The following is a 25336-nucleotide window of genomic DNA, read 5'->3' as shown; positions in this document are numbered from 1 at the left end:
TCTTCCCCTGCTGGGCACCGCGGTTGACAAAGAAGGGCCCGGCGGTGTCACCATACTGTCCAGCAATGCTCGTCGGATTTGTGCGGGTGGAACAGAAGACCTCCCAGCACGCGTCAACGAAGAAGGGGCCTCGGAGCGCTCCGGACCAGCGCCCACCATCTTTCAACACCTGCCATGACAAAGACTAAACGAAGTTAATACAACATAAAAAAATACTGACATGAATATTAATATATGATGTTTTTCATAACAAAATCAAAAAATATATATGGTGTCCGGGTGGCATGTCGGGGTCGGGGTGCCGTGTCGGGGTCGGGGTGCTGTTTCGGGGTCTAGGTGTCGGGGGTCAGGGTGTCGGGGTGTCGGGGTCGGGGTGTGGTGTCAGGGTGTCGGGGGTCGGCGGTCGGGGTCGGGGTGTCAAGGGGTCGGGGGTCGGGGTCGGGGTCGGGGTGTTAGGGTGTCGGGGGTCGGGGTGCCGTGTCGGGTCGGGGTGCTGTTTCGGGGTCTGGGTGTCGAGGGTCGGTGTGTCAGGGTCGGGGTGCTGTTTTGGTGTCGTGACGGGGTGTCGGGGTGGCGTGTCGGGGTCGGGGTGTCGGGGTTCGGGGTGTCGGGGTCGGGGTGTCGGGGTCGGGGTCGGGATGTGGGCCGCGGTAGGGGCACGTGACAACCTTTTCTTCTTTTCTTCTTCTCTTCTTCTCCTCCTCCTCTTCCTCCCTCCTCCTCCTCCTCCTCTTCTCCTCTTCCTCCTCCTCCTCTCCTCCTCCTCCGCCAACTCTTCTTCTTCTTCTTCTTCTTCTTCTTCTTCTTCTTCTTCTTCTTCTTCTTCTTCTTCTTCTTCTTCTTCTTCTTCTTCTTCTTCTTCTTCTTCTTCTTTCTTCTTCTTTCTTCTTCTTCTTCTTTCTTCTTCTTCTTTCTTCTTCTTCTTCTTTTCTTTCTTCTTCTCCCTCCTCCTCTTCCTCCATCCTCCCCTCTTCTTAAAACTAAAACTGATCTAAAATAAACTAAACTAAAAATAAAAACTAAAACTAAACTGAAACTAAAACTAAAGTAAAACTATAACTAAAACTAGGGTTTAGGGTTTCCTCTTCCTCTTCTTTTCTTTCTTCTTCCCCCTCCTCCTCTTCCTCCCTTCTCCCCTCTTCTTCTTCTTCTTCTTCTTCTTCTTCCCCTTCTACATATTCTAGCACTAAAACTAAAACGAATCTAACACTAAATCTAACACTAAAACTAAACTGAATCTAACACTAAATCTTATAGCAAAAAAAGAAAAAATAGAAAAAAAAATAACTCACCGGATCGAGCGGCGGTGATGGTGGCGCCTGGGCGGTGAGCGGCGGCGCTGAGCCGGCAGGGAGGCGGGGGCGATGGGGCCGCGGTGGCGCCAGGGGCGACAGTGGCGCCAGGTGGTGGGCGAGTGAAGGGGGCGCTGGGGTGGTGGGGCGGTCGGGCGACGATGTGGTGGGGCGGCAGGGCGCCGGGGGGGCGGGGTGGTGGGACGACGAGGCGTCGGCGCATGGGGGCAGCGGGGTGGTGGGTCGATGGGGCAAGCGGCGGCAGGTAGTGGGGGCGGCGGCGGGCGGCGGGGGTGGCGGCTGGCGTCGGGGAGGAGAGAGGGATAGAAAGAGAGAGAATGGGCGGGGTGGGGCTCGGCCGTTAGTTTGGAAGAATCTTTGCCGTCCGCCCACCCTTTGCCGTCCGCTTTGTCTCCTCTTTGCCATCTGCTAGTAGACGGCAAAGAGGGGGGGCCGTTAAATTTTCCTCAATTAACTCGTTTAGTGGGGCCAGCTCTCTCTTTGCCGTCAGCCAGCGGACGACAAAGAACAGGCTGATGGCAAAGACCTTCTTTGTCGTCTGTCGGTTCTTTGCCGTCCGTTTTCCTTAAGCTGACAGAAAAGACCTTCTTTGCTGTCCGCCAGCGGATGGCAATGAACTGGTAGACGGCAAATAAGCTAATTCCAGTAGTGTAGGACTCCCCCCTTTCCATGTTGGAGTAGGAGAGGAGAGGGAAGGAGAAAGAGGGAGAAAGGAAAGGGGGGCGCCACCCCCCTTCCTAGTCCAATTTGGACTTGGGAGGGGAGGGGCACGCGGTTGCCCCTTGGCCGCCTCACCTCTTCCACCAATTGGTCCCATGAGGCCCATTAACCTCCGGGGGGGGGGGGGTTCCGGTAACCCCCCGGTACTCCGGTATATATCCGATAACCCTCGGAACCATTGCGGTGTCTGAATATAGTCGTCCAATATATCAATCTTCATGTCTCGACTATTTCGAGACTCCTCGTCATGTCCGTGATCACATCCGGGACACAGAACTACTTTCGGTACATAAAAACACAAACTCATAATATAACCGTCATCAAACTTTAAGCGTGCGGACCTACGGGTTCGAGAACTATGTAGACATTACAGAGACATGTCTCCGGTCAATAACCAATAGCGGAACCTGGATGCTCATATTGGCTCCTACATATTCTACGAAGATCTTTATCGGTCAAACCGCATAACAACATATGTTGTTCCCTTTGTCATCAGTATGTTACTTGCCCGAGGTTCGATCGTCGGTATCTCAATACCTTGTTCAATCTCATTACCGGCAAGTCTCTTTACTTGTTTCATAATACATCATCCCGCAACTAACTCATTAGTTGCAATGCTTGCAAGGCTTAAGTGATGTGTATTACCGAGTGGGCCCAGAGATACCTCTCTGACAATCGGAGTGACAAATCCTAATCTCGATATACACCAACCCAACAAGTACCTTTGGAGACACCTGTAGAGCACCTTTATAATCACCCAGTTACGTTGTGACGTTTGGTAGCACACAAAGTGTTCCTCCGGTAAACGGGAGTTGCATAATCTCATAGTCATAGGAACATGTATAAGTCATGAAGAAAGCAATAACAACAAACTAAACGATCAAGTGCTAAGCTAACGGAATGGGTCAAGTCAATCACATCATTCTCCTAATGATGTGATCCCGTTAATCAGATGACAACTCATGTATATGGCTAGGAAACATAACCATCTTTGATTAACGAGCTAGTCTAGTAGAGGCATACTAGTGACACTTTGTTTGTCTATGTATTCACACATGTATCATGTTTTCGGTTAATACAATTCTAGCATGAATAATAAACATTTATCATGATATAAGGAAATAGATAATAACTTTATTATTGCCTCTAGGGCATATTTCCTTCAGTATGTTGATGACATACTGATTTTCAGAACAAATCTGAATGTTATTAAGGAGGTCAAGGATTTTCTATCTCGCTGCTTTGAGATGAAGGATTTATGAGTGGCTGATGTCATTCTGAACATCAAGTTGTTGAGAGACGATGATGGTGGGATTACATTCCTTCAATCTCACTATGTGGAAAAGATCTTCAGTCGATTTGGCTATAGTGACTGCAAGCCCTCTCCAACACCATATGATGCGAGTGTGTTACTTCGGAAGAATTGAAGAATTGCTAGAGATCAATTGAAATATTCTCAGATTATTGGCTCGCTTATGTACTTAGCTAGTTCTACAAGACTTGACATCTATTTTGTTGTTAGCAAACTGAGTTAGTTTGTCTCAAAACCAGGAGATGTGCATTGGAAAGTTCTAGAGAGAGTTTTGCGTTATTTGAAAGGCACTGCGAATTATGGAATTCACTACATCGGACACCCAAAGGTGCTTTAAGGGTATAGTGACTCAAACTGGATCTCAGATGCTGATGAGATAAAGGCCACGAGGGGATATGTATTCACTCATGGAGGTGGCGCTGTTTCTTGGAAGTCTTGCAAGCAGACCATCTTAACGAGGTCAACAATGGAAGCAAAACTCACAGCACTAGATACATCTACGGTCGAAGCAGATTGGCTTCATCGGCTCTTGAATGACTTGCCGGTTGTTGAGAAACCCGTACCGGGTATCCTTATGAACTGCGACAATCAAACTGTAATCACGAAAGTGAGCAGCTGAAAGGATAACATGAAGTCATCAAGACACGTTCAGAGAAGGTTAAAGTCTGTCAGGAAAATGAGAAACTCCGGAGTTATTGCATTGGATTATATCCAAACGTCTAAAAATCTGGCAGATCATTTCATTAAGGGTCTCTCACGTAATGTGATAGATAATGCATCAAGGGAGATGTGTATGAGACCCACAATATGAGTTGTTCACAGTGGTAACCTAGTCTATGTGATCAGAGATCCCATGAATTAGATGTGGAAGACAAGCTGTTGGTCAACTGAGAGGAGAGTATCCTTACTATTAACAATACCACTCCATGAAGATGCAATACTCTCATAATCTTCATGGCAGGTTGATGTATATCTTAATGTGTTCTAAGTGGCTCATTGAAGCAGAGATGTCGTCCTGCAGAACATCTTTTGAAGAACGCACCTATATGAGTCTGATTCTTAAACGTCGCATTCTATGAGAGTAGGGTTCTCTCTAGTAAACTCATGAAAGGTCTCTGAGTATGACGCATAAGCTCCACCCGCGGGGAAGACCCACAGTAGCCACGTATCGGTCAAGGCTTTATGTGAAGCTAGATTCACAGAAAACTTGCAGTTCAAGGCCTAGTCCAATGTTCAAGTTTCTTACTAGTGTAGCATAGAGTTCTAGGTGGAAGTTCAATTTAACAGTCTCCACTGCAGTACCGTTATCTAAAACAGCGTTTTGGAACTAAAGGCAAATTTTGTGTGCCTCTGGGATCTGATGGGGGATTGCTAGAATTTTGTCTATTTTGGGCCTAGCCAAATAGCAGTTTCAGAAATTCTTAATAAATCCTAGAGGCCCACGCAGCTCATTCGTGCAAGGCAAGAGGTGGAATTAAAGTTTAGTCCCATATTGCTAGTTTAGAGGAAGTTGGACCTCTTTATAAGGGAGACTCTTTCTCCACATGTATGAGATGAGAAGAAGAGAGACAACCACGCGCGCTCCTCCTCCGCCGGCCGTCTCGTCACAACGCGCCGCGCCACGGGTTGCAGGAATGAGTCGAGCCGATGTCTAAATTTTTAGCACGCACGACGGGTATACGAAAGATCACGCGGAAGCTGAAACGTTTTGCTGTAGTGGAGATTGAATACGAACGGTGCACCCCTTCGCCTGCTACCTGTTCGTTTCGTCTCCCTCGTTCCCTTCAGCTCCCGGCGCAGCCTCTTGCCTCCTTCTTAGGAGGCCGCTCCTCTCAGAGAGATGCACCAGAAGATCCTCTTACTCTCGCCACAAAGTTCCTGAGCACTACGCTGCTGCTACGATCTTCTCCATCCCGGCTTGCGTCCTGCACCGCATGTCGGGACAGTAGGCCTCTGAAACTCCACCTCTTTGAGTCCTGTACGGGAGAAGGGTTATAAGGTTTTTGGGAAGCGCTCAGCGTGACTACTGACTTCTTCGTCACGGACGCCCCGGACTCCAACGACTACTTCCCCGACGATGACTTCTTCCTCGACGTCGACAACCTCCTCGACGACATGGCTGGCGAGGACACCGACCCCAAGTCTAGCGCTTCTGCTGCTGCCGTCCTGTATGTGTTCTTCCTCTTTCTATGAGAGGCCCTGTTACAGTCCCTTGTTCTAGTGTTTGCCCTAGCTAGATATGTTAGACTCTGTTTCATATATGCAACTTGCTATACTGTCTGCTCTAGATGTGTTTAGTTACAGTTCATATATGAAGATGATGTTTACCTTCTCTTTGTCAAATCGCATGACTTGTTTTATCACTGCTATACTAGTCATGCTTTATCTAGTATTTCTGTTAATAAAATCATTCGGTAAATTGCTCATATTTCCAACAAGTGTGTTGCAGCATCACTCGATCGTGCGGCTGGGCCGGCTCTGTAGGGCGAAACTTTGAATGTTTCTCTGCATTTTTTTTCTTAATTGTGCCCCCCCTCAAATTCCACCAACATAGCAAAGTATTAGCAAAGTAACAACATAACATAATCATGTCTAGTTATTACAAGATATAGAACAATCACCAATAGAACATTATCCAAATAACTTCAGTAACTAAGTTTTTTCCTCCAATAGTTGCCAATCCCTCTTGTCATTGCTGCTTATTCCATTGCCAATACGTCAATGCCTGAAAATCCCTCTATGTGGCCCTAGAAACGCACAAGGTATTGGCAATTCTTATTATGTTGAGTTGTGCATCAATGGACATATTGGCAATGGAATACCTCTTGTCGTGGTTGTGGACGTCATCAGCTCGTACAGGGACATGGATGTATTGGCACCATTGGCACCCCTCATGTATGCCTCATCGACCACCTTCTTAAGCATCCTTGTGCTCACTTAAATGTTTCATTGTCTTGGCTCTTTTTGCAGCATTGCCATGAGTGAATGTGATTGGAAAAACATGACAAGTATTTTTTTTAACAAAAAAGTTGATGAATCGATATCCTATGGTGTGTACTCTGATTTAGGATATTAGTATGCTACAAATGAGTTCACATTAAAAGTACATAGACACAACATGTATTCTCATGCTTTTAACCAGACTCTACTAATAGGAGTATGGAAGAAATTTGAAACAATTGTTCACTAACAATTGCCCGCTTACAGGTGAATGGGATTAGGTTTTTCAGATGTTTTACCTCAATTATGTTATGTTACTATGAAAAGCTCAAATGTATCGAAATGTTCACCACAAAGAGAATGAAATTACTCTTGCTGACACCATTGCTCACATGTTAGAAGGAAATTTTCTTACATGAGACGTTGTGATAATGCAGTACAATGTATTGCTACATCCCTCTAGCCCCATGTGTATTTTCTGCCAGAGACCTGACCCTTGAAATACATGAAGAAGAGAGGTACTATGCTGGGAACACGCGAAAATTTCAGAGCTGCTGAAGGTGAGCGGCACTCTGTTCATCACTGCGCCACTGATCCCTGGACCATGTCCACAAGATTAGAGTTTTGAGGGTGGGGTAATGTTGGGGATGGGAGAGAGATAGAAATCTTCATGCTCCAAACCGAGAGGAAAGGCCGATATAGCTAATGGATGGATGGTGGAGGCGGTGTTTCACAATAGTGCAAAAAGGTGGCATTGCCAGCTACAGAGACCTATAAGAAGGTTGATGAGCCGATAGAGAAACAAATGAGGTGGCACAAACCAACCCTTATCGTGTCACTGTGTGGTTACGAGGTTGACCTAATGACAGACATTATTGAAGTCAGAGGAGGAGTTTTAGAATGCGGTGGCAACCGGAGATGTGGTAGTAGGACACCCACTAGAGATCGGGGCAAAGGATGGTGAAGATGGTAACTGCTTGATTTATCTTTTTCAGTTAAAATTTTGATTTTAGTCATAAACTACGCTAAGTAACAATTTTCACGGAAATTATATGTTTCTTTAAAATGTCATATTATAGAGCTTTTTTTATATGAAGGAGTTTTTTGTATCAGACGCCCATTCATGTTGGCTTGCTGTTGCTATAACTCCCTGCGATTTGGCGATGGAAACAAATAGGCCTGGCCTAGTATTCTCTCTGTTTTTATTTACTCTGCATATTAGAGTTGGTTGAAGTCAAACTTTGTAAATTGATCAAGTTTATAGAAAAAATACAAACGCTGACTATAACAAATCTATATGATGTGAAAGTACATTTAATAATAAATCTAATGGTATTTATTTGTTATTGTATATGTTAAAAATTTTGTTGATAAATTTTATCAAAGTTTACAAAACTTAACTAAAGCTAATACGCGGATTGAATGAAAACAGAGGCAGTACGTTATTTTATCGATCACTCTGTATGGAGCGAAGCAACAAGGAAGCTTCTCGCAAAGACAGCAACATTTGACTTGTGCTCAGGAAACAAAAACAATCTGTTCTTCCCGAAGAAGTTTCATTACCAACTCGATTAAAATAGCCTCGACATTAAGCCAGTCCAATATCCAAGCGCTATAAAATACCACAAAGTAACCGGCCATTACGCACAGACCTCACAACAATCTACATTTGACTTCCAGCAGAGGAAGCGAGCCAAGATGAGCGCACCGGCGGCCGTCAGGGTGATCGGCGCCTTCGACAGCCCGTTTAGCCACCGCGCCGAGGTTACCCTGCGCCTGAAGGGCGTTCCCTACGAGCTCATCCTTGAGGAGCTCCACAACAAGAGCGAGCTGCTGCTCAGGAGCAATCCCGTCCACAAGAAGGTGCCCGTGCTCCTCCATGGTGACCGCACCGTCTGCGAGTCGCTCATCATCGTCGAGTACATCGACGAGACATTCGACGGGCCGCCCCTTCTCCCGACCGACCCGTACGACCGCGCCACCGCCCGCTTCTGGTCCCGCTTCATCGACGACAAGGTACATGACCTGATCTCTCGTCTCACTCTGCTCGTACTTTCTCTAGTAGTTAGCGGTCTTGTTTCCCTGTAAACTCCTCCTGGCTACGTACCAGTAATGATTTTGGCTGAGTGCGCAGTGCTCGAAGCCGTTCTGGCTGGCGATGTGGACGGACGGCGAGGCGCAGAAGGGGTTCATGAAGGAGATCAAGGAGAACTTCGCGCTCCTGGAGGCGCAGCTCGAGGGGAAGAGGTTCTTCGCCGGCGACGCCATTGGCCTCGTGGACATAGCTGCCTGCGGGTTCGCGCACTGGCTCACCGTCTGCGAGGAGGTGTCCGGGGTGACACTGGTCACGGCCGAGGAGTTCCCTCGCCTGTGCGGCTGGGCCAAGGAGTATGCCTCCGACGAGAAGGTCAGAGCGTGCTTGCCGGACAGGGCGCAGATGCTCGCCCATTTCACGGCCAACAAGGAGATGTTTATGGCCATGGCAAAGTCAATGCTGCCAAAATAATGTGATGTATGTTGATGTCGAAGTGGATGCGTGCATGGGAAGATATTGTAGCCCAGAGCCCACGGTCGTCATGTCTACTTGTCTAGGAATAAGAAAAAGCCCACGTTTACCATTATTAATCAGCCATCTCGGATGAATGTATCAACTTTGCTATATCGAATTGAGTCACCGTCACATTACTCCTCTCGCAACAGTTCAACACTTGACAGAACTTCGTTGTCGTATGGTTTAAGGAGCACACCGGCTGTGTGCTCCACTCCTCCGGTCAAGAAGTTCACAGAATGGCTGATGCTGAGGGTAGCGGTAGTTCACTACCGGAATAACCTTATATGCCTACGGCCTTATCTATGCCTACGGCTGCCGTAGGCATAGATGGAGCTATGCCTACAGCAGTCGTAGGCATAGCTCCATCTATGCCTAGGGAAAACCGTCAACATAGAAAAGCCGTCGGCATAGCTCCATCTATGCCTACAGCAGCCGTAGGCATAGTAAGGCCGTCGGCATACATCGATCTATGCCTACAGCAGTCGTAGGCATAGCTAGGCCGTCGACATAGAGGTGGCTCTGGTGGCCCGGGGACAGACGGTGTGCTGACGCCGTCAAATCTATGCCGACGGCCCTGACGGCGGCCGTCGGCATAGATATCATCTGTTTTTTTACTAGGAGCTGCCACGTGGTATAGCTATGCCGGCGGCAAAGCTGTAGGCATAATTTTTGCCGTAGGCATATCCGCCACGTGGCGCCTCCTGGTAGCTCCTGGCCGAGAACTATGCCTACGGCCGTGCTGTAGGCATAGATATCATCTGTTTTTTATTTTAAATTATTTTTATTTTTGAAAGTTAAAATTTGATTAATTTAAATTTAACTTATCTAAACTTAAACATACATAAATTATACATCGATTTGGGGTAGAATTTTCCGTAGATTATGAATATCCAGTTTGTTTTTGTTTTTGAGTATGTTAGAAATGTGACCTCATGTACTTTTGCATATAGGTCCTTATACTTTGTTAAAATCATAAGTAATTGACATGTCGGTCGATTTTGACAAATTTTATATGGTTTTTATCAAAATCTTGAAAGGATTATGTTGCTATACTATGTTCCAAATTTGAACAAACCAAAATCATGTTTGCTTCAGATTTACAGAAAATACCCTTTTATTTTGACTTATTTGTTTATTTTTCATTCCTTGGCCAAAGAGACAAAATTTATATCTACATCCATCAGATTCTTTCTAGGATTATGATGGAAGGTGTAAACACCGAGCACGCGGCTCCAGAGTGTGATCCCCTTCACGGACGGTGCTGCTGCTAGCACTTGGAGGGTGGAAATGACCATGTCGAGTCGAACCGGAGGGAATCTTGTGGTGGGTTGGGCCCAAACCTTGGTCTGAAATGTTTCTATGGGCTGGCCTATCACAACCAGGTGGAAAAGTCCGTCGGGCAAAGGCTGTCCGGTGAAAGTCAAAGGCCTGGATCTTAGGGTCAACGGGTAAGGGTTAGGCCGGTCGGGGGCCTTCAGGGGTAGTAATGCCACTAAAACTTGCATTGTGTCTTAATATATGTATAGAGTGTGATGGAGGGTTGAAATAGCCAACAGAGCAACATGCAGCACACTTCCTTCACAAAACCGGACATGTTCTCTCTCGATAGCTAGATACTACGTCGGAGATGTTGCAATTTACAAGCGGCCTCCGGTCAGGCTCCTACAAAATTCGCTCAAACTTTTACCACAACCTACAAGGACCATATGACGACACCGTGCCAGGTCCCGAGAATTTCCGTCATCATATGATTTTCCGTGGAGTTTAATGGCTAGGTCCGACATGCCGCTGAGGTATATTCGCCCTCCGGTGGTGGGGGATGCCCCTCCTTTGGTTGCACTAGGCCTACACATACTGCAAACACATCATATATGATTTAATAAAACACTTCTAGACATCATTTCAGGTGATCACCATGCAGATCTGCAACTTGCCGCATTGAAATCCTACGGATGCAATAAATGTCTCGAATATTAGAGGCAACCCAGAAAAATGTCATGTCCGGGCACGTGTCATGCAATGGTCCCATTTGAGAGCACACAAAGTTTCGAGGTCAACGGAGCAACGAGCAACACTTCCTTCACAAACCGGAGAAGTTCTCTCTCGATAGCCGCATACTACCTCGGAGATGGTGTAGTTTACAAGCGGCCTTCGGTCAGGCTTCTGCGAAACGAGCTCAAACTTTTACCACACTCTACAAGGGCCATACGACGACACTGTGCCAGGTCCCGAGGATTTTCGGCATCGTATGTTTTTTTGTGGATTTTAATGGCTAGATCCGGCATGCCGTTGAGGTACATTCACCCTCCGGTGGCGGGGCTTATCCCTCCTGTGGTTTCACTAGACCTACACATACCGCAAAGACATCATATATGATTTGACAAACCACTTCTGGGTATCATTTCAGGTGGTCTCCATGCAGATCTATAACTTCCCGCATTAAAACCCTACAGATGCAATAAATGTCTCAAATATTGTAGGGGCCCCAGAAAAATGCCATGTTCTGGCACGTGTCATGCAATGGTCCCCTTTGAGAGCATGAGAAGTTTCGGGGTCAACGGAGCAACGGGCAACACACTTCCTTCACAAACCGGACAAGTTCACTCTCGATAGCCGCATACTACCTCGGAGATGGTGTAGTTTACAAGCGGCCTTCGATCAGGCTTCTGCGAAAACGAGCTCAAACTTTTACCACACTCTAAAAGGGCCATACGACGACACCGTGCCAGGTCCTGACGATTTCCGGCATCGTATGATTTTTCATGGATTTTAATGGCTAGATCTGGCATGCCGTTGAGGTACATTCACCCTCCGGTGGTGGGGCTTGTCCCTCCTGTGGTTGCACTAGACCTACACATACCGCAAAGACATCATATATGATTTGACAAACCACTTCTGGGTATCGTTTCAGGTGGTCTCCATGCAGATCTGTAACTTCCCGCATTGAAACCCTACAGATGCAATAAATGTCTCAAATATTGCAGGCGGCCTAGAAAAATGCCATGTTCTGGCATGTGTCATGCAATGGTCCCCTTTGAGAGCACGAGAAGTTTCGAGGTCAATTAAGCAATGAGCAACACACTTCCTTCACAAACAGGACAATTCCTCTCTCGATAGCCACATACTACCTTGGGGATGGTGTAGTTTACAAGGGGCCTCCGGTCAAGCTTCCGCGAAACGTGCTCGAACTTTTACCACACCCTACAAGGGCCATATGACAACACCGCGCCAGGTCCCGAGGATTTCCGGCATCGTATGATTTTCTGTGGATTTCAATGGCTAGATCCGGCATGCCGTCGAGGTAAATTCACCCTTCAGTGGTGGGGCATGTCCCTCCTTTGGTTGCACTACACCTATACATGCTGTAAAGACATCATATTTGATTTGACAAACCACTTCTGGACATCATTTTAGGTTACAAGCGACCTCCGGTTAGGCTTCTCCGAAACGTGCTGAAACTTTACCACGCCCTGCCGTGGTCGGCTCAGCCCGGTCGGAAAGCATGGGAAGGAGCGAGCCATTTAGGCCGATGCCCTTCTCCAAAGTTGTTAAGTGTTTACCCAGAATAAGAGGAGAAAATACAATTGCAAGAGCTTAATTCTCATTGGTGGAACCAACTATGCCATGGATTGATGACATGGCTCACATCCATCCATCCATCTCTCCACCCCACATACATCCATCTAAAGAGAAGGAGGAGGAAAAGAAAAAAAAGACAGAAATCCACCGCACACCTCTCCCTCTCGCTCGTCTCTCCCTCTCCCCCCACCACGAAACCTCACCGCCGCCACCTACGACGCTCGATTCCGGCTTGTACCGGCGGCCCTCGCCGGCGCGCAGCACAGATCCGAGCTCCCTTGCCGCCGCTCTTCCCTTCCCTCCGGCCAGATCCGCCTCTCGCGTCCCCGAGAGCTCACCCACGACCCCTCCCCATTGCTAGGGTTTCGAGGGTGGCATCCCCTCCAACTCTGGCATGTCGCTGGCGACTCTGCTCCGCCCTCTCCGACGGCCACCGCAAGTCCCACGGGCAGCTCCCCCTCGTGGTCGGCTCTCCTGCACCCGGTGGCTGCGGGGCGGACGCACGCGGCGGGTAAACTCCGGCGAGACGACAGCTCCATCCACGGCGTGACGGAGGCTCCATCCACGGCGTGATGGCGGTGCACTACATCGGCTAAAGCACCCCCATGGTGAGACCCTCTGCACTCCTCTGTTCCCCCCTTTTCCTTGTATAATGATGCTTCACATTGCTTGATATGATTTTGGTCAATCTTCACTTCTGCCTAGCTAGCTGCTGGAGTTCTTCTAGTTGTGAAAATTTTGATAAAGAAAGTGTGTTCGGTTTATGTATGCTATAACAAATCACGTACGTGTATGCTATCTAAAAGAAGCAACCAAGCTAGTAGCTTAATTGATCTACAGAAACTAGCTATATGTGCGTCTCTAACAATGTGTTCATCAGGCCGCTCTCTTGTATCGTTTGAGTGCGCCAATTAGTTTGGCCAGCCTCTATGATTTATTCGGATAGCTTCTGGAGTGCTTCTATCTATATTTGTGAAAAATTTGACCCAACAAAAAAATGTTAATTAGTCCGCTCTCTCAAAGTTGAGTTTGGGCTGCTGCATATGAATGATTTTTTTTCTTAGTTTGGGTGCTAGGTACTTGATGGAGTTGGTGTATCCATAGATAGCATGCACTTGCACATTTTTTCGAGTTCTTCTGTTGCGAATGAAAACAACCATCATGGATCTCCTCTGTTTTCAAGCAGCTTGCTTCTCCATGTATGTTTTATGCAGCATATACATCTTGCCCCTCTTTTATTAAGTAGCAATGGAAGTTGATGAAATTTAAGTGTCGTGTTGTTCTAGAGATGCAGAGAGGGGGGGACGCCCATCGATTGGACTGCAAGGATTGGATGCAAACCAATGCACATGAGGAGGAGAGATGCAAGCCACGCCATGACCTAAAGGTCCATGCCGTGAACCCCTTCCCCTTCCCGTGTATAAGCATGCTCAACAAATACTTGATATGATTTTGGTTGATCTTCAATTCAGCCTAGCTAGCTGTTGTAGTACTTGCTTGTCTCTTTCCAAATGTTGCCCCAGTCCGTTGAGTTTCTTTTGCTCCAGGTAGTACTGCTATTTTTCTGCTCTGCGATTTGGTGTGCATGGTTCCAGGCTCCCAGTCTACCGCTTTTGTTGCCGTGATGTCGAGCTCTGTTTTCTTTATTATGACAAGTGCAAAATTAGTAGTGGGAAGTAAACTTTTGTTAACTACTTAACTTGTGCGTATGACACTAGAGAATTTTTTGTTGCATACATGCATTCGTGTCAGATTTCCCACATCTACATGAGAAGAAACCATGCTTCTATATAGGAGAAGTTGCACAAGATTTGAAGCGTGGTTTAAATTAGTAGGTTTGATCTCCTGATAGATATTGATACTTTTACGATAACCATGTTATCTCAAGGATTGTGCTTGACTATTAATTTCCGATGTCATTCCTGGCAGATTTCTTAACTCAGCGTCAGTGCATCAAAGATGGTTAGGAGGTTGAAGATATGTCGTGTGAAAGGCGCGGGGAGGCAAGGACGGGACACGCAGGATGCTGGGGTGGAGGACGAACACCGCATCAAGGTATGTGCAGAGAACAACCATGGTCGCCAAGTCACGACTCCTCTCTTGCATGTCCACTTCTCCTTGGCTGCCTGGTCATCATCATATCACAAATCAAAGTTTTCTTGTTGCGAATTAGAGCAGATAAATTTGATGACTGTAACTTGCCATAATTGCAAGGTCTAATTCTATTATGTGTTGGGTTTATTGGCAAGATTTGGTCCGTTTTGATACAATTTCATTCTGGTTGCCATCTACGAGTTACTGTTGTTGCATCACAGTAATTTATTTGGAAGCAATGATACTTGAGATTGAGACTTTCTGGGTAGGTTGTCACAAGTATTTAACTTATGATTTCAATTTGAGATACAACCGGCAATCTGGAATCAGTACTGTTGCTCAGACAATCTAGAGGGGTTATAAAATTTCTTTGCAAAGCTTGTACAGAAGCTTAAGAATATGTCGGCTACTTCTTTTTAGGAAAATAAAATGCCTGCTACTTTGGGATATTGTGGTGTTACTAAATGATCGCTTCATAAATCATAATATGAGATGGTGTTTGGTCAACCAAACATGAAGAATATTGGAATAAAAATACGAAGAATATTGGTCAACCAAAGGCAAATTCACTTCAGCCCAAATTCACTTAATGTTGCAATTTTTTTATTTGTTATTTAAGATTATTTTTAGATGGAGAGCTGGGCCAGTTTGGATGCCAATGTTGGTTTTTAGATCAGTCAATGGTTCATTGCAGCATATGTTCTCCATATAATTTGATATGCAAGGTTTTGTTGCTAAATACAACACCCTTACAATGCGAAGGGAAGCAAGAGCAGCTAGCAGTAGCAGTTATAACTGAAGTGATAATGGGCACTTTTCTTTTTTGAACAACACTTGATTTTCTCATAGTAATAGTCCTTTACTGAATTTAGTTGATACATAAATGGTTATTTACTGAACAACACTTATATGTGTGTAGGTACGATGGTGATGAAGTTTTAAAATAGTCCATTGCCCAACAAGGGCATTCTAATTTCTGACTGGATTATACTGTAACAATATGACACCGAAATTTCAAATGGTTCACATACTATAGTTCATTTACAGGAGATTGTAAACGTTTAGCCACCATGTGTTGAGAAATTGTGCATTGAGATAAAAGATTATATAATTTATGCAAAGGGTGTGATATATATTTGTTTCAACAAGTATGTTGATTCATGGAGAATGATATTATAAATTATTAGTATGATTGATGAACTAGGTGTTGTCACTGCTTGAAATTTCATTTTTTTGAAATCTATCCACATCTGGTCTTGTTTCAAATCATGTGTTTTTACGCACGTGCAAGCTTATTAGTGTTTGTATAAGCATTTGTAAATAGCTAGCCTTTTTGGCTAATTTTTTTTTGGTTCTGGTCAGCAAGTATGCCGACGGCAATGCCGTAGGCATAGATGGCTGTTGTGATACCAGGAGCTGCCATGTGGCATGTATGCCTATGGCAAAGCCGTCGACATAGTTTTGCATCTATGCCTACGGCTTTGCTGTAAGCATAGTCCACGACCAGGAGCAATCAGGAGCTGCCACGTGGAAGGCTATGCCGACGGCAAAGCCGTAGGCATAGATTTGCCACGTGGCAACTCCTGGTTGGTCGGACTTCGCAACGGCGCCGTTAGCCGCCGTCTCATCCATTTTTTTGCCGACGGTGAAACTATGCCGACGGCTGTACGGAAGCCGTAGGCATAGGCTGCTATGCCAACGGCTTTAGTACGCCGACGGTCTGACAAGACTACACTGACATGATCTACGCCGACGGGTCTATGCCGACGGCAGCCGTAGGCATAGACCTATGCTGATGGCAAAGGACCTATGCCGACGGCCCTGGGTCGTAGGCATAGGCCGCGAGTCCGGTAGTGGTTGACCGGGTTGGCTATATTGAATTGGGTGTGTGTAAACTACTATTATAGTACACAGCAATATGCCATGGTTTAATTCGCAGAGCAAGGCCCTAAAGTCCTCTTCTGCTTCTGAGCTCATCTGAGCATATGATGAACATTAAAATCTGAGGAAAAAAATAAAAAAATAATTTTTTCTTGACAAATGGTTTAGGTAGGTACTTGGCAAATTTAATGATGAAATGACATTTGCCGAATTCATGGCGAAAAACGAAATCATCACACTAAAATATTTTGAAAATATAATTTTTGAATGTCATTTCATGATACATTTCAACATTTCCATAGAAGTTTAAAAAAAACTTCTACGGGAAATGTTGTTGAAATTTAGAAAAACATTTTCCATACAAGTTGAAATCTACTTCAGAATTATAATTTTATAAGTTACTGCAATATTTATTTTTATATACGAACATTTTACTTAGACGGTGAAACATATTTGAGAAAACCTTTTATATGTGCCCCATTTTATCTTTGCACATATTTTTGATAAGTTGTTTGGATATTTTTATTTCTCATGCCTACCTATTTAGTTATAAAGCATGGACACTTTCATGCACACCAGAATATCTTTAAAAAAATACTTTCTAGTTTTCCAAATTATGTTATAAATTTATTTTTACAAATGGTTTATTTTTATACTCGAGCACTTTTTCATGATCATCATGGATATTTTATTCAGTATAAATGAATAAATTTATCAAACATTAAGAAATTTTTACAACTAGTTGATACATTTTTTCTTGACCGATAAAGTATATATTTTATATTTATTAAAGTGTTTTGGTAATATATTTTTCTCCTAAAGAATATTTTTTATTATTTTTAAAAATAAAAAATAAAAATGTTAATGAGATTCATCGGTGTCCGACGCATAGAGTGCGCGCTTCAGCTTAGGTTGGATTCTATCCCGATTAAGGTCCTTGCGCCTACTAAATGCCATCAGCACTGTTCGCGTACATGGGATTCGAGGGTGGAAACGTTCAACATGGGTGTGACAGCTCTACTTTAAGTAGCTCAAACTTGCAAAACATGATAGTTTTGGCAGCGCAACATGTATATCCATTGGTGGCGATGTTGTCGGGCACTTGTCTTATGGGCTGGCAGCATTGTCTGACAGCTAAGAGTAAGTATAACAAGATGATGTAGGAGGCCTATAAAAGTCACCACATCAGATTTATGCTGACTTCAACACAGAGATGAGAGACGAGAAAAGAGAAGTGGTCTAAGATCTACAACCGGCTGCAACACATGATCCAACAAGCTTGGTGAGATAATAGGTGCGGAGGCAGAAAATTTAGTCATTGGGTTCGATCAATGGGCTGATAAAATGGCCGGACATGTCGCAACGTGCAAACAGTGTCACAAGTCACTCAAACCTGCCATGGATGCCTCATATGTTTCTACCAGGCTTCTTCAAGAAGTTGGAGTCATTTATCAATAGTAAAATAACTACAGTTGAGAGGTGTCTGACATAATAGGCCAGACGGGTGCACCTGTGAGCATGTAGTTTTCCCTAATTTTGATACTTCGCATATTTACAATTAGTATCATTATAAATCGACATGAACATTTTCTTATGTCCCAACCATTTCTTGAAATTTGTCAACAATTTTGGAATTTCACATTGTGCATGGAAATTTTACAAACTTGAACAATTTTTTAAAAATTGTTAACAAATTCCTAACAATTGATGAATGTTTTGAACATAAAGTGCAAAGCTCATACTTTTTATTAAAAAATCAACTTTTTTGAACAAGAAAATATTTCTTAATCTTTTGGTGAATATAAATGAAAAAAGGGAAAAATTATGAAATTCCAGAATATTTTTTTAAAATTGTAAACAATATTTGAAAACAAGAACATTTTTTTGTGTATTAAACAACTTTTCAAATTTTGGAACATGTTTCAAAATCAAAATCGATAATAAAGTTCAAAAGGATAAACATGAATAATCAAAAAAGAGAAGAAAATAATAGAAAATAAAAAACCACTTAGGGCTTGCCCAACCTGGCGACGATATCGCTCACGTCGGTCGCTTGTTGAGCTGGCCCAAGGTTTGCGGAATTAAAAAAAGTTCATCAATTTTGAGCGAAATATTCACAAATTTTCAAAATAATGTTCGCTTGAAAATTTTGCAAATTTTTCTATAAACTGAAAATGATTCACAAATTTGAAAAAAAAAAAGCCTACGAATTTGAGTGTTAAAATTTAAAAAATTTCATGCATATGTAAAAACAAGAAAACAAAAAACCAGAACAAAACATAGTAAAACCCGGTTTGAAAAACACAAAAAAGTCTGGCCTAAAGTTCACAAAGCCATATTTGCCACATAAGAACCGAAAAAGAAAGCAAGTGGGCACAAGTAACTGGTTGGTTACTACAACTTGAAGTGAACCTTGAGGGTTGGAGTTTGAATCTCCCATGACGCACATTTTCTGAAGATTAAAAAGAGGGAGAGAAAAAATCAGTGTATGTGATGTACGTACACAGGCCACATTTTTTCAAGATTAAAAAGAAAGAGAAAAAATCCATGTATGGCCGGTACGTAGACAGGCCGCGTAGCGCCTCCGTTGATGTGTTTAATGGGGTTGTACCGAAGTAGAAATGAAAAGGTAATGAATTAGCGTACAACCAAGAATCCATGTGGTATCTGAGGCCACTGTTTCAATCGGCTTGGACACTAGACCGCTTGTGCCCGCACATTCTGTCTCGCCCTAAATGGAATGGCTCTCTTAGTTGAGAAGTGGCAAAGTCCCATCTAACTCCCACACTATTTAATTAATCAAGTAAGAAAATAAAAGAAAATTCACATAGCGTAAAATCAAACGATGTAGGAGTTATATTTGACTGAGTTATTTCTCATCTAGATGAGAACTAGACATAACCTAATTAATTCTTAGTCATGAGAAATCCGTGAAAGCCGATTAAATCTGCTTGATCGTGGGAGCCTGTTGCTGGTCATCACTAAATCAGGGATGCTTTTGACCTCCCCAAATGCTTTCAGATAGGCAGGGGATAAAAGTTGAAATTCCCGTTCAGTGCAGTGCATCACCATAATGTAGAAAACAAAGCCACTGGTGGCTTTCTATCCAAGGGACAAAATTGACTAAATGCATAGCAGAAAAGGGAATACTTGCGAAGCACGTGGGTAGTTAATCCCACACCATCATACCCACAGCATGTACACGACCAAGGGACACCCCTAGTAATAATCGTTTAGTAAATTAGGACGACTAAACAATTGAAGCTCGGTGTCACTTTCTGCATCCAGTTCGTCAAGCACAACGACCTCAACATGTGCCTCAGTGCTCCCATCACTGAAGACATATCTAACATGACAGAGATGCTTCCTCACGCGCCTCCCAGCGGCACATTGACGAAGAGTCCTTGTGCTTCTTCCTTGGGTACTTAGTATTCTTGAGAAACAATGTTTCCATAAGCTTCTGCAAGGCATGTGTTTCTAAATGCCTCCCATTTCCATGTATGGATCCAACATCGCCTAACTATTTCTACTTTTGCTCGTTTGTTAGTTTGTTTGCTTGTTCATTTTGTGAAGAAACATTACTCGTTTCTTACCGTTGTGTCCTTGCTGAATCATTGGTTCTTGACTCTGTTGTCCGTGTTTGTTTGGGTGGTAATACTATTTGGTGTTTGGGTGCAAATACTATTGGGTGAAGAGAGCAAATATGGATAGGAAGAGTGGAGAGGTGAATGCTAGCTACGGATGTGCTACTCTAGGAAGTAGCATGGGTATGATTTATAACATTGGATTATGCTCGTACAGTCCTGACCTTATGGGCCTACAATAAAGTGTATATCTTCCAAGAAAATATCTTCTACTAGTATAATTATGTCTCATGGTTCATAACATAAAGTACTATGTGGTCGAACAAGAGATGTTAAACAAGGGAAAAGGACAGCCAATTAAAGCTATCCGCACTCACTGGCGCATGCTACAGTTTCATTCAAACTCCGGACACGACACGAGTAGAAATAACACACGCAGGAGGGGCGGACCACCTCAAACTACAACCAAAGGCAGCCGACGACATGCAACCACGCGGCACCTGCAAGAAGGCACCAGATTCCATCGCATGATCACCACCAACCTGCCGCTAGAGGGGACCCACTGCCCTCTCGCTCCAAACCGAGGAGCGCCAACCCTGCCGACCAGCAGAAATGACAGAGAGAGAGAGAGGATACGTGGTGTGTAAAAGTTGGAGCAAATGGGACAACTAGCCGTCGGAGCTGAGGTGGGAGGAAAGGAGCTCCAAGACAAACCAAACACGCTGCCAGGACCGAGGTCACCCACAAGAGGGACACAACACAGCACACCCGCCGTGCCTGCCCAAGATGGACGAGGATTTTCACCCCAAGTGCTAGCTAGAGGAAGGGGCGGAGGGAGGCCAAGGCGGTGCCCACAAGAGGAACACGACACTGGGAGCCAGGCATCATCACCGTCAATGCATGGAGTTTTCGCTCGGTACCCCCCACCCCAACGGGGACCAACCATGATGAATGGAAACTCAAGATCTAAGTCGTAGATGGACCATCATCAAAGACAATGGCCTCACCAGGATCACTTGCCAGTGGCACACCTCTCCATCCATATGATCAAGGAAAGAGGCCAACACACCTACAACACCGCTCGCTAGAGTGCCAATTGTGATGTACCATGTGCCTTTATTGTACTGGATAATACAACATTCATATTACATATAATATCATACACTAGTATTATATCATTTTGACACTCACTGGCCTTTCTTATTCAACGCTGTGATTGACAGTTTGAATCTTCGGGAAGCCAGTATGTCGGGGCGACAATTTACTTGGGCCAATAATCGTCCGGTGCCGACATACGAGAAACTCGATCGGGCGCTCATGGATACCGAATGGGAACTAAAATTCCCTCTGGCAACAGGGCGTGCCCTAGAGCGTATTGAGACACTTTCGGACCATGCACCCATCATTCTTGAGTCTAACTCTGCTAGTCCTCCCAATGCTCGCCGCCCATTCAAATTCGAATTGGGATGGTTACAACGTGATGGCTTTGCAAATATGGTTAAGAATGTATGGGAGAGGCCCGCCGTTGGTCGCACACCAATTCAGAGATGGAACTTCAAAATTCGAGCCGCAAGGCAGTTCCTAACTGGATGGGCGAAACACACCAGTGGCATATATAAAAAAGAAAAACAGCGTCTTTCCACTATTATTGATGACCTCGACAAAATCGCAAAGACTCGCACTTTGTCTCAACATGAGATTGACATAAAAAATCAATCCAATGAGCAAATGGCACGTCTATTGCGAGAAGAGGAACTCAAGTGGTATCGAAGATCCAGCGCCCAATTCATTCTCGAGGGAGATAGCAATACACGTTATTTCCAATTGGTTGCCAATGGGCGACACCGGAAAAAGTCTATTTTTAGCCTCGAACAGGATGAGGGATGGATCGAAGGCCAGGAAGAGCTTAAGCGTTATATAACAAAATACTACAAGTCTCTATTTGGGGCTCCAGATGAAGGGTACTTCAGTCTCGATGAGACCCGAATAGATAATATTCCACAAGTCACGACCGAAGAGAATAATATCCTGACGGCACCTTTCTCTGAAGAGGAGGTGAGAGCTGCGGTGTTTCAAATGGAACACAATAAAGCTCCAGGACCTGATGGCTTCCCCGCAGAGTTCTATCAGAATTTCTGGGATGTCATCAAGACTGACCTAATGGAGTTGTTCAATTATCTTCATGCCGGCCAACTTGACCTATCGAGGCTAAATTTTGGAGAGATTGTTTTGTTGCCCAAGACAAAGGAGGCTGTACGGATCCAACAATACAGACCGATATGCCTCCTTAATGTCAGCTTCAAAATATTCACCAAAGTAGTGACTAATAGGCTCAATGTGGTTGCTGACCATGTTTTTTGGCCATCCCAAACGGAGTAGTGCAAGGAGGAAATATACTCGACGGAGTAGTTATCCTTCACGAGACCGTTCACGAGATGCACCGGAAGAACATGAGTGGGGTAGTATTGAAAATTGACTTTGAAAAGGCATATGATAAAGTCAAATGGTCATTTCTACAGCAGACCCTGAGAATGAAAGGTTTCTTCGATAAATGGTGTGAGTGGATCCAAAATTTCGTTACTGGAGGCAGTGTGGCTATCAAAGTCAATGATGACGTAGGCCATTACTTCCAGACGAAAAAAGGATTACGTCAATGTGACTCACTGTCTCCAATATTATTTAACATTGTCGCTGACATGCTAGCTACTTTGATTGAACGCGCCAAACAGGATGGTCAAATTGCAGGAGTAGTGCCACATCTTGTTGATGGAGGACTCTCTATCTTGCAATATGCTGATGATACGATTCTTTTTATGGAATATGACCTTGATAAGGCGAGAAATCTGAAACTTCTACTTTCAGGTTTTGAGCAAATGTCAGGCTTGAAAATCAACTTCCATAAAAGTGAATTGTTCTGTTTTGGAGAAGCCAAGGAGACGGCTGCACAATATGCTGACTTGTTTGGATGTGCACAAGGCCAATTCCCAATTAAATATTTGGGAAACCGATTCATTATCGGTGTCTCACTAATGCGGAGTGGAAACATGTTGAAGAACGATTGGAGAAACGGTTGAGCAGTTGGAAAGGAAAATTGCTCTCCGTTGGAGGACGACTAGTTTTGATCAATTCTGTTCTCACCAACATGGTTCTCTACATGATCTCATTTTTCCAACTACCCAAAGGGGTTCTGCAAAGACTGGATTACTTCAGATCCCGATTTTTTTGGCAAGGAGACTGTGAAAAGAAAAAGTATAGACTAACAAAATGGAGCATCATTTGCCGACCGAAAGACCAAGGAGGCTTAGGTGTTCAGGACCTCCAGGTCAAGAATGATGCCTTACTCAGTAAATGGTTGTTCAAGCTTCTTACTGAGGATGGTGTTTGGCAAACTATGCTACGCAACAAGTATTTAGGCCAAAAGGCGTTATCCCAGGCTTATTGGAAGCCCGGGGACTCGCATTTTTGGGCTGGTCTGATGGCAGTAAAGAAACATCTTTTCCGTTTCGGATCCTTCGCGATAAAGGACGGCTCGGAGATACGCTTCTGGGAGGACAAGTGGCTAGGAAATACCACTCTCCGAGAACAGTACCCAGCCTTGTACCGCATTGTACGCGATAAGAACGATACTCTTGCGCATGTGATGACCACTTCTCCGCCAGATATATCATTTCAGAGGGATTTGGTTGGGACCCGTCTTGTGTCATGGCAACATCTTCTATCCCATTTGGATTCGATTAACTTGACACAAGGCCGGGATGTCTTTCGCTGGAATCTTACTACATCTGGGTCCTTCACAGTTGACTCTATGTATCGTGTACTATCACACACAGAGATTCCAGTGGCCAATAATAAACAAATCTGGAAATCGAAGATGCCACTAAAAGTTAAGATTTTCATGTGGTATCTTCGGAGAGGAGTTGTGCTAACTAAAGACAACCTCGCTCGACGCAACTGGAAAGGAAGCAAAAAATGTAGTTTTTGTACTCATGACGAGACAATCAAACATCTCTTCTTTCAATGCAAGTTATTTGCGCGTTCTACATGGTCAGTTATCCAAATAGCGTCAAATTTGTATCCACCAACAAGTGTTACCAATATATATGGTCACTGGCTTGATGGAATACCAAATACTTTTAGTACGCTAATATGGATGAGAGCGTCTGCCTTACTATGGTCGCTTTGGCTATGTAGAAATGATTGTGTTTTTAATGACAAAATCTCTTCTCCTATGCAGGTTATTTACCGTTGTACACACTGGCTTCATATGTGGTCTACTCTGCACCGAACGGAGTACCAATTGCTGTTCAAGGCGGTGTGTATGCGGTTGGAGCGGGTGGCCAGGGAGGTTTTTACCCAACATGGGTGGCAGCATAATTTCCTAATCGATCCACCTTCTCCGTCGATATAGGCATAGTTTCGGCCCCATATGGCTTTACTGTTGCCACTTTGTCGTTTTTTTTTGTCAGACTGTTTGTTTCATGGCTGTGTGCATCTTAGCTATGCAGAGGCCGGGTGTCGCTTTTTATGTTTTGTATCCGCTCGATGCTACATTTTGAGTTAATAAAAGCGCCCTTTATCGAAAAAACTTGATGTCTTCATTTGTCGAATCCTAATACAAATAGGTGAATATGATATATTTCTTATTAACGGTTTTCCCTTTGATGTTATATTGTATTGTATTATAATATGATATTAGAATCTCCTCCCAACCTTAATTGCCACTTCCAGCTCGTCAAGCGCATCGTGCGCTACCTACGCGGCTCCACGCGACTCGGGCTGCAGATTCACTGCTCTGTTGCGTCGAAGCTCATCGCCTACTCTGACAGTGACTAGGCTGATGCCCTGACACACGCCAGTCAATGTTTGGGTACTGCATCTTCCTCACACCCCAACCTTCTCACATGGTCCTCGAAGTGGTAGAAAACCGTGTCTCGATCGAGCACCGAACCTGAGTACCGTGTGGTGGCCAACGTCGTCAGCTCGAGGCTGGATCAGTGGAGTAGATGGGTGGAAATCGGTGGATCACTGGATGCTACTAGGTATTTTGACGGGATGGTGGGTTTCGGGTTCAGGTACCGCTGAAACAGTGTCGGACCCGCGAAACATGTCGGGTTTTATAATTTTCCCAGTAGCAGCCCCGCTGGGTTAGAAACACGCCCATCCACACCCCCTAATATGCTTTTAAAACATGAGGACGAGGGTTTCGGGGCCCCATTGCCATCTTGAGCTGTCACCGAGTCCGCGGTTCTGACACCTCGTCGACGAGCTTCACCAACTTCCTACGTGTGCTACGGTGATCTACTGCGACAATGTTAGCGCCATGTACATGTCCAGCAATCCGGTGCCCCAACAGCGGACGAAA

The 25336-nt window shown here is 44.6% G+C and overlaps 1 protein-coding gene and 1 long non-coding RNA gene across 2 annotated transcripts; both read left to right on the top strand.

Annotated features, from left to right (window-relative positions):
- Positions 1-7947: 7947 nt before the first annotated feature.
- Positions 7948-8967, top strand: LOC123059386 (probable glutathione S-transferase). The gene is made up of 2 exons (XM_044481966.1): positions 7948-8301; positions 8420-8967. Exons 1-2 carry the CDS (start codon positions 7984-7986, stop codon positions 8789-8791), a joined length of 690 nt encoding a protein of 229 aa, XP_044337901.1. The 5' UTR covers positions 7948-7983; the 3' UTR covers positions 8792-8967.
- Positions 8968-12558: 3591 nt separating this feature from the next.
- On the top strand, positions 12559-15709 carry LOC123059385 (uncharacterized). Its single transcript, XR_006427434.1, has 4 exons — positions 12559-13023; positions 13702-13802; positions 14345-14470; positions 15429-15709. It is a non-coding gene; the product is annotated as an uncharacterized lncRNA (long non-coding RNA).
- Positions 15710-25336: the final 9627 nt, after the last annotated feature.

Source organism: Triticum aestivum, chromosome 3A, assembly GCF_018294505.1.
Source record: "Triticum aestivum cultivar Chinese Spring chromosome 3A, IWGSC CS RefSeq v2.1, whole genome shotgun sequence".
NCBI lineage: Eukaryota > Viridiplantae > Streptophyta > Magnoliopsida > Poales > Poaceae > Triticum > Triticum aestivum.
Note: the sequence above shows the minus strand (reverse complement) of the source record. Positions and strands in the feature narration are given on the sequence as shown.